The following is a 14,958-nucleotide window of genomic DNA, read 5'->3' on the forward strand; positions in this document are numbered from 1 at the left end:
CAGTGTGTATGAAGGTGTGTACAATGTGTGTATGATGTGTGCAAAGTGTGTGTCTGTGCCTGTTTAATTGATGGACATCCCTATGTGTGTGTCTGTGTGGTGTGTAAAAGTGATTGTGTGTGAATGAGCATGAGTGTGTGTACGACGGTGTGCAATGTGTATGAAATTGTGTACAGTGAGTGTATAGTGTGTGCTTAATGTGGTTGTGTGTCTGTGTAGTTGAACAACACCTTAGGTATGTGTCTGTTTGTGTGTGTGTGTGTGTGTGTGTGTGGTGTGTGACAGAGATTGTGAATGAAGGTGTGTACAGACCCATTCCAAAAAATTTGAATATCATGGAAAAGTTTATTAATTTCCATAATTCCATTCAAAAGATAAACATTCATAGATTATTAATTCCCCAATTTAAACAAATTCATGTATTAATTTGTTTATTTTTTACAAACTTTGGGCTTCTAGCCCAAAAAAATCCATGAAAACAGTATTTCAAAAAAATAGAATACTGTGGAGAAATCAGCCCAAATTTAGCAGGGCATGAATGTTTTAAACTGAGTGTGACACAATAATCATCTTCTAAACTCTAAGCACCTGCACAGATTTCCCCAAGTGTCATTAAATTGCTTCAGTTTGGTTCAACTGTCTCAGTTCGGTTCAATATGGAGAAGACTGCAGTCATAACAACTGCCATGTCCAGAAGACCATCATTGATACCCTCCATAGTATGGGTGAGCCACAAACGTTCATAGCTGAGGAGGCTGGCTGTTCACAGAGGTGATGTGTGGATCTGTATGGAGATGCAGAATTCATCTTCCAGCAGGACCAAAGCCTGGTCTGATGCCCATGTCATCACAGTGCTTGACTGGCCAGCCAACTCACTGGACCTAACCCCCATTCAGAATCTATAGGATATTCTCAAGAGACCCACCAGACCCAACAACAAAGAGCTGACAGCACGCATCAAGGAAATCTGGGCATCCATAACTCCCAGGCAATGCCACAGGCTGATTGCCTCAATGCCACGTCACATCTAGGCGCTGATTAAAGCAAACGGATTCACAACCAAGTATTGCAGATTGACATATCATTTTGAAAGTGCCATATTTTGATTGATTTGATGTGATCCCAATTTCTTTCTTTCTGCAAAAACTGGGAAGTAGTTTGGGCTGATTTATCCTGGTTTCGTGGGTTTTATGAGGTGGAAGCCCAAGTTATGTAAAAATAAACAAATACTTGACATTGTTTAAATTGTTGGCCCTGAATCTATAATCTATGAAAAGTTTACTTTTTGAATGAAATTGTGTGTCTGTCTGTCTGTTAGATTGGTGAACAACACCACCTTAGGTATGTGTCTGTTTGAGTGTGTTTGAGTGGTGCGTGTGAGAGACAGAGATACACTATATTGCCAAAAGTATTCACTCACCGTCCTTCACTCACATATGAGCTTAAGTGACATCCCATATCTAATCTATAGGGTTCAATATGACCCAATATGACAAAAAGATCTAAGATGGCGGCGCAGTAACACGCAGCGGCCGCTCCGGGTCCGAAAATGGTGATTTTGTGTTACTGTTTGTCGCTACTTCCAGTTTTCTTTCCGCTGTCAAGTGCATGGGAACACCAGTGCACATGTTCTACCACCGGCAGACCCTGCTACAGTGGAGAAATCGGTCAGGAAATAAGCTCCAAGATGATGTTCTGCAGTCGCTACGAGCGAAAGCGGAAGCGCGGAAAGAGAGTTGGGATCCGCGTGAGGCTAAAGGCTAGCCCTAGCCGCCCGGCTATACCATCGCTATTCCTCGCAAACGTTTGCTCCTTCGACAACAAACTGGACTACATTCGACTCTAGCGAACTACCCAGGGTGAGTTCAGAGACTGCTGTGTTTTAGTCTTTGTGGAATCGTGGCTGAGCGACAACATTCTAGACAGCGAATTCATAACACATGTTGTCACAGCAGCTTTACAGGATTTACAAGGTTAACAATACTATGGGTCCAAATCCCTAATGAGCAAGCCAAAGGCGACAGTGGCAAGGAAAAACTCCCTAGATGGTGGGGAATAGGAAGAAACCTTGGGAGGACCAAGACTCAAAAGGGAACCCATCCTCCATTGGGCGGCCCGTTAACACACAAATTACACAAAGAAGTCCACAGTGTCCTGCCTCAACGACTACCATCCCGTCGCACTCACCCCCATCATCATGAAGTGCTTCGAGAGGCTAGTCATGAGGAACATCAAGACCCAGCTGCCCCCTTCACTAGACCCCCTGCAATTCGTATATCGTCCCAACCGCTCCACGGACGATGCCATCACCACCACCCTTCATTTCTCCCTCACCCACCTGGAGAAGAAGGACACCTACGCCGGAATGCTGTTCATAGACTTCAGTTCAGCATTCAACACCATAGTCCCACGTACACTCATCAGGAAACTAAGCCTGCTGGGCTTAGACACACCCCTCTGTAACTGGATCCTGGACTTCCTGACTGGGAGACCCCAGTCAGTCCGGATCGGGAACAGCACCTCCAGCACCATCACACTGAACACCAGGGTCCCCCAGGGCAGTGTTCTGGGTCCTCTGCTGTTCACCCTGCTGACTCATGACTGTGTGGCAAAACACAGTTCAAACCACATCATTAAGTTCGCCGATGACACAACAGTGCTGGGTCTCATCAGCAAAGGTGACGAGTCAGCGTACAGAGAGGAGGTGCAGCGGCTGACAGACTGGTGTAAAGACAACAACCTTCACCTGAACGTGGACAAGACCAAGGAAATGGTTGTTGACTTCAGGAGAGCACATCACACTCACTCTCCCCTCAACATCGACGGGTTCTCTGTGGAGATCGTTAAGAGCACCAAGTTCTTTGGTTTCCACTTAGCGGAGAACCTCACCTGGACCCTGAACACCAGTTCTACAACCAAGAAAGCCCAGCAGCATCTCTACTTCCTCCGGAAGCTGAGAAAGGCCAGCCTCCCTCCACCCATCCTTACCATCTTCTACAGAGGCACCATAGAGAGCATCCTGAGCAACTGCATCACTGCCTGGTTTGGGAACTGCAATGTATCCGACCGCAAGACCCTCCAGCGTATAGTGAGGACAGCTGAGAGGATCATTGGATTCTCTCTCCCCTCCGTCACGGACATTTACACCACCCGCTGCATCCGCAAAGCAACCAGCATTGTAGATGACCCCACCCACCCCTCCCACACACTGTTCTCCCTCCTCCCATCGGGAAGAAGGTACCACAGCACCCGGTCCAATGCGGCCAGTCTCTGCAACAGCTTCCTCCCACAAGCCATCAGACTCCTCAACGCCAGACACTAAACTGATGGACTTCTCCTCCATACATACACACACACTCACCCACACACCCAACCACTTATCCCTGACAATGTAAAGGCATTTGCACTAAACATGCCCTCATTTGCACTCTTACCCTTCTCTGTCTAGTGAAGTGTCTGTCTGCACTCTGTATACTGTTCTGTCTGTATTTTGTTGTACTGTCTGTCCGCACTTGTGTTGCACTTGTGTTCTGTCTGCACTGTGTCTTTATGTTGCACCATGGTCCTGGAGGAACGTTGTTTCGTTTCACTGTGTACTCCGTATGTAGTTGAAATGACAATAAAACCTCTTGAACCTTGAACCACGTTGGTCCACACTTTGCAGTTAAAACAGTTTCAACTCTTCTGGGAAGGCTGTCCACAAGGTTTATGAGTGTGTTTATGGGGATTTTTGAACATTCTTCCAGAAGTGCATTTGTTGAGGTCACATACTGATGTTGGACGACAAGGCCTCAGTCTCTGCAGGCCAGTCAAGTTAATGCTCACCAGACTCTGCCATCCATATCTTCATGGAATATGGAAGCACCATTCCAGTGCTACCGTGTTTCTACCCCATCCTCTTTTGATCCCACACTTCTTGCTGCAAAAATTAGGGGAAAAGCCATTAGGAGATAACCTTTGGTCTTTGTAATGAGCAGACCAGGGGGGAATTCCAAGAAGCGGGTTAAGCGAGAAAACCGGGTAAGTTAACTCAGAATTCACGGAAACTTTCCATTCCAGAAACCAAGCTTAAAGAGAACCTGAGTCAGTTACTATAGCAACTTATGCTCTGAAGCTAACCTGCTCACTGGCAGGTTAACTTGGACCTGAAACAGAGTTACAAACATGTCATCATGACGTGTCCTTTCCTCGAAGATCATGTGGATATTGAAGCTCAGTTTATTCGCCGAGCTCTTCGTCGGGAACACCTTATAAAACCCCGAATAGACTGGCCTACTATCATTTTCGGATTATTTTTTAATGAACGTTATCGTTTTTCAGCACAATCCATTACTTGCATCAATAACATTATTAAGCGTCACATTTCAAATATTACACATCGCGGATCAGCCCTAAATTCTCTCCAGATTGTTATACATCGCTCTTCGTTTTTTGCTAGTGGAAGTTTTTTTTATAGTGTAGGAGATGCGGAATCTGTCAGCAAAGCTACTGTATGTCGGTCTGTCCGGCATATGTCTGGCATTAAATTGACTAGTACCCAGTTTTGTGGTGTTTCCTGGGCATAAGCCAGTTATGGACATCAAAGAGGAATTCCAAAGCATCATTGGTTTGTCTTTAATTCACACGGACAATAAAGAAATTAAGCAAAGGAGAAGCAGTATATAACAAACTTAATTCCATTTACATTTTAAGGATTTACTAGAGTGATTGGCTGCATTGATGGAACCTACATATGCTACCTATTCCAGCACGATTAGAACATGAAGGCGATTACATAAACAGAAAATCCATCCATAGCAAATCTGTTTAGCGTTTTTTATTGCTATGAATGAATGGCAAAGCAAGAATATATTGCCAGTGTCTCCCTCTATTTTTTATGTTGCATACCTGGCCAATGAGCCATTTTAGCAGGGTCGTAACAATATTCAACACAACACCTATAGAACAGAACACCACAATATGAGTGGAACGGAACTGTCCCAAATCCGTCCTCACCCTTTTTGCCCCACTCTGGTGTGGGCTTTGCCCTCTGCTACACGCCCTGTGATGGCCACAGTGGGGCAGGAACGCTGGCAGACGGAATTCTATGCACCTTAAAAGGAACCATCAACAAGTGATGCGCCATGTTTTGGCTGTAAACATGAACATTGTTTTTCTGATTGAAGGGTTATAATGGTTCATCTGAGCAGAACAGTCTGGTGTCGTGCCTTTCAGTTAAATCAAAATATATATCAGTCCTGCTTTAAGTTTCAGTACTTTATTTTCCTGAGCAAATCCAAAGACACTTTATACATTTTACATTTACGGCATTTGGCAGAAGCCCTTATCCAGAGCGACTTACATTTTTATCTCATTTTTTTTTATACAAGTGAGCAATTGATGGTTAAGGCCTTGCTCAGGGGCACCTCAGTCATGGCCTCAGGTCTGGGAATCGAACCCACGACTCTCCGGTCACAAGACCAGTTCCCTAACCAGGCCATGACTGCCCATACATTATACATTGGTCACATTATAGCTCCAGGTCAAAATACAAATTTGTAGTAATTTTATTTTGTATTCTTGGTTCTTCATCAGCATTACAATAAAGGACATCAGATTCAGGTCTGTCAACCTGCAGCTGTAGTTGCTAATTTAATTTAAGCCTCACATGCTAGTTCAGTGCCATCGTCATTGTTTACTGTGCAATGAGGATAAAGGGATTTGGAATTTTTAAGACTCTCAAACTTGTGCTTTGCACTGTGCTTTGCTTTGCAACCTTTATACCTCCAGAATAAAGTATTTGGACAGCACTGGTTTGATTTTCCACTCTTCAGTATGTCTCAGGTTAATGCATCTGTAAAGATGCGAGTGGCAGGATGCATCACCCTCTTACACACACGCGCGCACACACACACACACACACACACACACACACACACACACATTCATGAGGAATACACAGATTCTGTTAATCAGAAATACACAAAATGCCTTCTGCACCACATTCTGCATTCAGGGTTAATTTCTAGTAGTCACTATTTAGGAGATAAAAGGCACAACGTCCGTAAACATTACCAATCTAGAATTGTATACTATAGTATATATAATTTCAACTGTTTGTAAACAAAATCATATACTTGGAATCTCCGATAATGAGCTACATGGACACAGCAGATTAAACTTTATTTAGTCTGACATTTTTTTCATTTAATCCTATTTCTTCTCCATCTTTGATGATTCGTTCCACACGACTGGCATCTGAATTCCTGCCTTCTTCCTTGAGGGCATTAATAAGTGAGTTGCAGGCTCCTCTAAGCCCATGTTTCTGATACCAGGCCTCCAGGAGTTTGTATGCCTGTTCTTCTGTATCATTGGGGTGGTTGAGCACTGGACGCTCAATTTCAGCCTCTATCAGGCAACGTCTGGCCACGTTCTTCACAACTTGGATCTTTAGAAGTCTGGCTATCTTATGAAGGTAAGGTGTCAGATCCACATCATCTGTCCAGGACACAACATTTCTGGTCTTAAGACTTTGTTTTGCTCTTAGAAGCTCAAAAAGATCACGATTCACAACAAAACATCAAACATGGCTGAAATGTGAATCTGGAGCTAGTGTGCAAAACACCATACTGCAGTCAGATGTGAAATACTGCATTAGAGTGACATCTGAACAGAGTATATAATGTACTGGACTAGAGTTACTTCTAAACAGGTTTAATTTTATGCAGCTCAGCTGTGGCCTTGTGAGTCCAGTCTAAATATGCAGTCTAATAATGTAGAACACATACCTGACAACGGCACCATTTCCTACAACAGAAAAACAAATGTTGAAGAATAAATCAAGAATATACAAACACCTGGAATATTATACACTCCTCCACATACTATGACCAACAGTCTTCAGTGATTTTTTTTTACAGGTCTCTTACCATATCTGGTTCCCCTCTCGACTCTTTTTTAATAAATCCTTTACAATAGTCCATCTTCCAGAGGACAACAGCTACCACTACTGCAATCACGAGAATTCCTACAATAGTACCAATAATTGGACCTTCTGAAATGAATCAGAGAACACACATGCATTCATAACCACAGCGTAATGAGTAATACACTTACTGCACTGGGAGAAACTGAAATATGTCAGGAACTGTTGCAATATGACTTAATACAGAGTTGAGTCCAGGGTGCTTTTTATAAACTGTACAAAACATGTTCATGGAATTTTATTTGCACGTTGTTTTAAACACTAGACACAATATTTAAGTAAACAAACTTTGGGGGGGGGGGGGTGCTTTTCTATGCAATTTCTAGTTTACAATCTTAGTCATAAGAGGCTGTGGTGTGTGTGCACATCAGGGCGTAGCCGCATACTCCGAGACACTTCATCACTGCACACTGTGTTGTTGGTCGCCGTGCATGGCACTTTCACCCCGAGGCCCTCACACCTGTCAGACAGAAAGGCCATGAATAGGTGTAAATAAACCCTACTAACCATAACCATACTAACCCTAACACTACTAATCCGACTAACTCTAGCCATACTAACCTTAACACTACTGGGGCACATGGAACAGTGTAATAATCTCTATAAGCTTGTGTTTCCCTGTGCTTCCTGAGCTGTGTAACCTGGCAGCCTGTGTCATCATGTGGTCTGTTAATGAACATCTCAGGCCCAGAGTTGAGAATCAACATTCTAGTCAAGCAATATCTTATATCTACTCATATATACTCATATCTGGAACCGCTTTTGAGGAAGGCCTATTTGATTGGTTGTGATTATTATGTGATGTAATTTGAAAATGGCTTGCTGTATTTGAAATCTTCCATTTATCTTATTCCAATAAAAAGCTAATAAAATATTTGTTGGTTGGTTTTTGTTTGCAGTGTGGGCCAATCTGAAGACAGTGTGGTGTGTTTCATGTAATTGTATCTACTTCTATTTATATATTAACCATTTCCACACTGCTACCGGTTTAGCTGATTTCACTGGTTAAAAAACAACATTTTTACTGTTACGTGCTCAACCTAAAAGTGGATAATTTTCCAGTACATACTTTTCGCAGGCGTAGCAGATAAAGCATTCTTCTCCCTTGTCACAGAAGTAACCGCTCTTGCACTTACAGACGGTGTTGGTTTGATCTGTGCATTGGTTTGCTACCTCTAGGTTTCCTATAGTGCACAAAAAGCAGCAGGAATATTGCATTATTCAATAGATTCCCAGCATTACCATAAATTATATAAAATTTATGTAAGGGAATGAAAACAATTATCTAGTAAAATTCCTCAATTCTACGTGCAGTAACTAAACTAACCTTTAACCCTAACCCTGCTCTCTAAGACCCACAATACACGTCTCCTTAAATAATAACCACACAGTGACACCCAAGCAAACAGTCCCATTTTGACTGTTTGAGAGGGGATCAGTCTGTTCCAATAGCTCCTGCTACAGATGTTCTGAGCAACGGGTTATGTTCCCAAGGTGAATTGGAATAGTCACACACAATGTTCTTTTACTGAGAAAACAGCTGTATAATCATAAAACCACACCGTGATGTCCAAGACATTGGGGCTAACACCCACCAGCAAAGGCGACGTCCCCACACATAATAAACCAACATCAAAGCAAACCAAAAAAATTATTAATTAGGGACTGCAATTCGCTTAAACCAGTGGTTCCCAAAGTGGGGGGCGCGCCCCCTAGGTGGGGCGCGGAGTTATTGCAGGGGGGGCGCGGAGCTTGGAAGTAAAACCTGGTTAATACTTTCACGAGTGACCGTAGCACGTGACTCCGCCCACCTTGCGCGACCCTGCACGAACAGTATAATTCCACCGTATAAAGGTGTATGAACCCTGCAAACGTGACTTTGTTCTTTGCGCTGAGTCGCGGTGCACGCGAAGTTACACATTTCGAGAGGTGCACGACCTCGCGAATCGACAACGCGCGAGGCCTCGCGCACGTGCGGAGCCACCGCGATTACGTCATTTTCGCCACGCGGACCCTCGCGATGCGTCAAGTATAAACCAGGCTTAAAACATGTGCACATGTGTCAATATGGGGGTGTGTGTAGGGGGGGCACAAAAATATTCTTATCTACTAAAGGGGGGCACGGCAGAAAAAGTTTGGGAACCACTGCCTTAAACAAAAGAAATATAACTGCTACATTCCCCAAGAGAACTGAAGCCTGCCGGGGCATAATCAGTGCTCCCCTGAGCTAACCACATCTACCACATCTCGCTGCAGTGAGAAAATCAGAAGCATCCACAGAAGAGTTTAGCGACAGCTCGTCACAGTCTGTGAGAAAATACTTGATTTAGTTGTGCTGTTAATACAATGAAACAATATCAGTTTCATGGACACAGATGAAGAGTACAAAATGCAATCATTCATTTTAAAACAAAGTTTGCAATCATAATGATAATTCAATAAACCGAACAAAATAAAATACAAAAATCTACTCTACTATTAAATCTAACTACACCACCACCCAGCTGTACAAAAAAAATAAATTTTTGTTCAAATTTTGTTTTGTGGTATTGTGACGGGCAGGGTGAGCGAAATAAAATGGAAGCGATCACGCCAAGACTCAGGGAAAATGTATGGTTTAATATAGAAAGTGCGCAAACCAAAAACCCGTGACATGATCCAAAATAAGGATATAATAACCAGCGGTCAACTGGTACAAAGACAAGACATATATAGACAAACAAATGACCCTCAGGTGAGATGAACACAACGCAACAATTACAATTACAATTACAAAATCAGTATAAACTGAGGTTCTTCTAATGGCAACCACAAAAAAATCAATCATAACTCAGCATCCACATAAAACAGATTAATACTAGAGAAAGTTAGCACTGACAGGTTTCGGTTATAAAATAGACTGAATGTCTGTTTATAACTGTAACTTTGTGTAGGCTATATGTATATTTATTAATCTGACTTTTTATATATAATGGTTTTTAGCAATTTTGATTTCTCATTACATTATTTCATTCCTCTGAAAGGTATACCAGCCAGTATACCAGCATGTTCATAAGGGGTTAGGGTCAAGTGTTAGGGTTAGCGTTATGGGTTAGGGTTAGGGTCAGTGTCAGGGTTAGGGCCTACACTAAGTGTGTTTTTGGTAATTAGCCTACATGTTTTCTCTTTCAAGGTTGCTCAGACTTGAAGACTGTTGTTGCTGACTGACAAACACATCCCCCCATAACAAATATTTGCAGTCTCAGACTGCTGATGTAACATTATACTTTGGATAATAGAAAGTAGAAAATCAGAATAAATGTTTACATTTCTGATTGAGAATGCAAAACCTTTTTGAAATCTGCAGAATCTGCAATCTGCTATTAGATCTGACTCCACTGATTCCCAAAACCTGACATGAGAATAAAAGCTGCACTGACTGGAGTAATTCTGACACCCAACATTAGATCAACATTTAACTAATCAGAAATCACAGGGAGAAGGAAACATGGGAACGTACTTGTGCTCTGACAGTCTTTACAGGTCTCACACGTCTGCTCGCTGTTTGGGTGAGACATAAAAGTGCCACTCACACATTGTGCACACATGGTTTGCTGTTGTGCACTGCAGTGCTCCTTGACGTAATGGCCTGAACACACACACACACACACACACACACACACACACACACACACACACACACACACACACACATTTTATTAACCATTTTTATGTAATATGACTAGCTGTCTCACTGATGACTACCTTTGGGGCAGCGACAGCAATCGAAGCCCATCTTCTTATATGCGCCATCTGCACACTGCTGCCGTTTCCTACGAAACACACCTTCTGTCTTCATACTCCACACTAAGCTAATGTTCACCTACAGAAAGAAGAGAAAACAGCCATGTTAACATCACTTTGGTCATAATGTTTATATCAATATTTAAATTTGTTGGAATCGGGACTCTTGAAATTATAGTTTGCACACTTGATGACAAGATTAAAAACAGAAATCATGTATTCCTGAGCTTGTGATTGTAAAATACAGGTGTATAATATCACTCAGTTAATACACAATACGTGTAGAGCTAGTTTAATTGCATGTGGAATCTCTTGTGTCCCTCAGGGCTCTGTCTTAGGCCCCCTTCTTTTCATAATCCATCTTCTTCCCCTTGGTAACATCTTTGGCAAATATAATATCAACATTCACTGTTATGCGGATGACAACCAGCTCTATCTCTCAAGTAAGCTCTATCTCTCAATTTTCCCCTGCCCTCCCTCACTGACTGTTTAGCTGAAATTAAAACCTGGCGCTCTCTCAACTTCCTCAAATGAAATGGTGACAAAAAAAGAGGTTCCACTTCTTGGCACCAAATCTAATCTCTCCAAAGCAAATAGATTTTCTCTCACTATTGATAACTGCTCTGTCTCTCCTTCGGTTCAGGTAAGAATTTGGGTGTCATCCTGGATAGTACACATTATTTCAATAACACATGAATAATATCACTCGATCAGCTTATTTCCACCTCAGAAACATCACTGCTGTGGGACTAATAATGATTTAGGGTTGGGTTAATGTAAAGTGCTAGTGTTCAGCTAATATACAGATTTGACTTGTATGGATATATGGGTTTGCCCATTTTCACACTTAGTGAAGTTCATCTTCTGATTGCTTGTTTGGTATGGAGTCTTCCTAAAAATGACACTGTGAGCATGTACTGAAAGCTCCTCAGGAGATCCTCACTCGTGTCACACTATGAAGTTCGTTTTCCAGGCCTGCTAGGGGATGTGCTCAGCTTCAATGGCGTAAACACCTCAAATTCATAGTGATTTTGTGCAAGTAGACAGAGGATTTCTTCCGAAACGTTCTTCTGAGTACCATTAATGAAACTTTTGGCAAATTAAACAGAATACAGCAGTTCATTATGGTAAAAGTGAAACCTCATTCATTCATGTACAATGATCATTAATCAAACATGACAACATGCGTTTCCGATACAAAAAAAAAGAAAAAGAAAGAAAAACCTTCAGAAGACACATGCAAATCCAGTCAAAACATAAGGGAACTGTTCAAGAGCTCATGGAGATGAGATGGACTTCAACAAGACCAGCGGTACGTGTGTAGCCCAACTTAACAAAAACGAAAGTGAAAATGAACCGCAGCGCTTTTCAAACTAAGCGACCCACCGCGGGCTTTGGATTATAAATTGTTTTGAAATATTTGTTATGCTGAGAATAATTCAAAGAACGTCAGATGTAACATATAACAGAATCAAAAGGAAGACCACTTTCTACCAAAGCATATTTTAGTTAAGCCTACATAATAGGCTAATACTCCGAACAGTTGCCACACAAACTCTTTTGCCTATAAGACGATGGGATACACGCAGGTGTGTTCCCGCTGTACGTATCGATAGTTTGACGTTTGAACGGGTTAGGTTTTACTAATTAACACCATACACTGACCTAAAACATTAGGTCTAAATATAAATCTGTCTTGAAATCTACTTACCAAAAACCAGAACAATCCGAGTCTTTTTATGTTCATGTTGTTATGTTCATCAATTGTTGCCTGACTTTTACACGTTCAGTCCTGTCCCCAGGGTTGCCAGGTCATACAAAAATATCCCTCCCAAAGTCAGTGTAAAACCCGCCCTTCAGAAGCATAAACTAGCCCAAAGCATATGTCTGTCACAGATTTTTAAAATGGCAAAACTATGAGTCTATGACTTAGTATTTTGTTTATGAGGGGTTTATTATCAGTATTGCTATTTATATTAGTCATTAATAATAATATTGTAGCATTAGTGTTTTATTAGTTATTTTATATAAATTTTATATCCCAGTCAAGAACATTTAATAGTAAAATAATTAGCAAAAAGAAAACAACTTTTACTTAATAATTTCTTGCTTGCTGTTTTCTCATATTGTGTGTCTGTTTCTTTCTCTCTCTCTCTCTCTCTCTCTCTTTCTCTTTCTCTCTCTGGCTTGCTTTCCGTTTCACACTGTCCTCCCTTATGTCGTTATGTTCTCCTGGTTCTTAGTGTTGACTTGTAACTCCCGCGGTAATTTAGTAGCCCAACTAAATAGTAGCCCAAAAAACCGCACACCGCCAGCCCTGAATTTTCACCCGCGGCTAGATTTTCAAACAAGCCCAATTTGGCGTGAAAAACGCGAAGCTGGCAACTCTGCCTGTTGCCAAAAGCAAACGGGGAATCTGCAACGTTGTCAACTCCTTAGTAAGGAAAGTCGCTATTGGCTGTCTAGAAGTCGCTAATGACGTCATCATTTGTGTAATGCATGTTTTTGAAGCCGTAAAAGAATAACGTTGTGGGAGAGAAAAAAAGTGAGTAAAAAAACACCCTAAATATGTTACAGGGCTCTCAAGTTTTGGATTCATGTCAGAGTGTGAGAGTTGTTGACGGGGGGGGGGTGGGGGGGTGTGGCGAACGTGAGTTGTTGAGCGGGGTGGGGGGGGGGGGGGGGGGTTTGTATATCGCGATCGATCGCCAGTGGAGGGCGACATATACATATATATGGATCAGAGGTAAATAAACTAGATTTTTTTTTCTCGCCGTGTGAAATCGGAAGTGTGGCGTGTGAGCGTGTGAAGACGGTCAAATGCGTGTGTCACACGCTCAATGCGTGAGACTTGAGAGCCCTGTGTTAGAACTACAAATGAACTTCGAACAAATGAACAACTTCTGTTGACTTTGAAATAGACAGTCATTTCTCAAAATAACTTAATGACTTTAATGCTTTGTATAAATACTATTTACGTAAATTATATAAATCAGTTTTGTTCCGTTAGCATAAAAGTAGCAGTTGGCAGGTACTGCTATTCTACGTTCAACCCTCCTCCTTTATTCGGGCTTGATGTGTAGCTTTTCACAAAGAGGAGCACACTATATATATAATAGAAACACACACTACTGATAAATTACTATATATATATATATATATATATATATATATATATATATATATATATATATATATATATATATATATACATACATAGTGGGGTGCAAAAATTTGGGCACCCTTGTTAATTTTCGTGATTTACCTTTATAAATCTGTACGAAAGACTGTCGTTTTATCTTGTTGTTTTATATAAGAAGTTGTTCTCATTGCGTTGCAGTACATTAGTCCGGGCTTGTAGAATGCGCACGCGCAGCGTCCGTTGGTCCTTACCGAAAGATAGGAGAGATAACTTTGTACAGCGGTGTGTCTCATCTTTATCTGAAAGTTGTGTGCGTCAATATATCAAAAGTGAGTTCAATATTGTTAGTACTAATGTAGTACATGCTGCAGCGAGTGTGATATATGTACTAGGTCGATGCGAGCCGTTATTATTTCGACCTGTGTTGTTGTTAGCTCGTTACGAGCGATTGAGTAATTTACAGGTGTTCTGTTATATCATTCAATGTATCTACACATGATCGGTGATCTGTTAGATGTAACATTTTCATTCATTGGATTAATTTCCGTTTGTCACTGTACTCATTTGGAGGATGTGTTTGTTTGTTTAGCCTTGTAGTAATTGATTGAATGTACTATTTGAGTAATTCATCTGTTTTTTCCTGTAATTACAGCCACACATATACAACCATCTACACATATCTTTTCGGGCATCTATCCCAATTCATGTCTGTATCATCCATCTCTCATCCAATCCTTGTAATATTCCATGTTCAATAAAGCGAAAGTGGAAAACCAAAATCTCTCGGAGCCCAGCTTTCTGACCGAAGCTTCCAACCTCCAACGTTCACCAGATCAGCATACACTAGAGCCAGTCACTCTTTTTCAAAATCATTGAATGTTTTTGGATTTAAAAAATTGCCACTTTTAACTACCCTTTCTCATAATTGGAGTCACCTGTGTATGGAGGTCAAGGGTCACTGAACTTACCAAACCAAATTTGAGTTCCAATAATTAGTTCTAAAGGTTTTGAAATAAAAAAAAATGACAACAGTGCCCAAACTTATGCACCTGCCTATTTTTGTTTAGAC

The 14,958-nt window shown here is 41.4% G+C and overlaps 1 protein-coding gene across 1 annotated transcript; it reads right to left on the reverse strand.

Moving 5' to 3' along the window:
- Positions 1 to 5,241: 5,241 nt before the first annotated feature.
- fas (Fas cell surface death receptor) lies at positions 5,242 to 12,557 on the reverse strand. Its single transcript, XM_076978266.1, has 8 exons — positions 12,459 to 12,557; positions 10,709 to 10,826; positions 10,464 to 10,592; positions 8,034 to 8,148; positions 7,351 to 7,424; positions 6,909 to 7,033; positions 6,768 to 6,786; positions 5,242 to 6,477 (listed from the first exon to the last, which is right to left on the reverse strand). Exons 1-8 carry the CDS (start codon positions 12,492 to 12,494, stop codon positions 6,155 to 6,157), a joined length of 939 nt encoding a protein of 312 aa, XP_076834381.1. The 5' UTR covers positions 12,495 to 12,557; the 3' UTR covers positions 5,242 to 6,154.
- Positions 12,558 to 14,958: the final 2,401 nt, after the last annotated feature.

The sequence above is a fragment of the Brachyhypopomus gauderio genome, chromosome 17, assembly GCF_052324685.1.
Source record: "Brachyhypopomus gauderio isolate BG-103 chromosome 17, BGAUD_0.2, whole genome shotgun sequence".
Classification (NCBI taxonomy): Eukaryota; Metazoa; Chordata; class Actinopteri; order Gymnotiformes; family Hypopomidae; genus Brachyhypopomus; species Brachyhypopomus gauderio.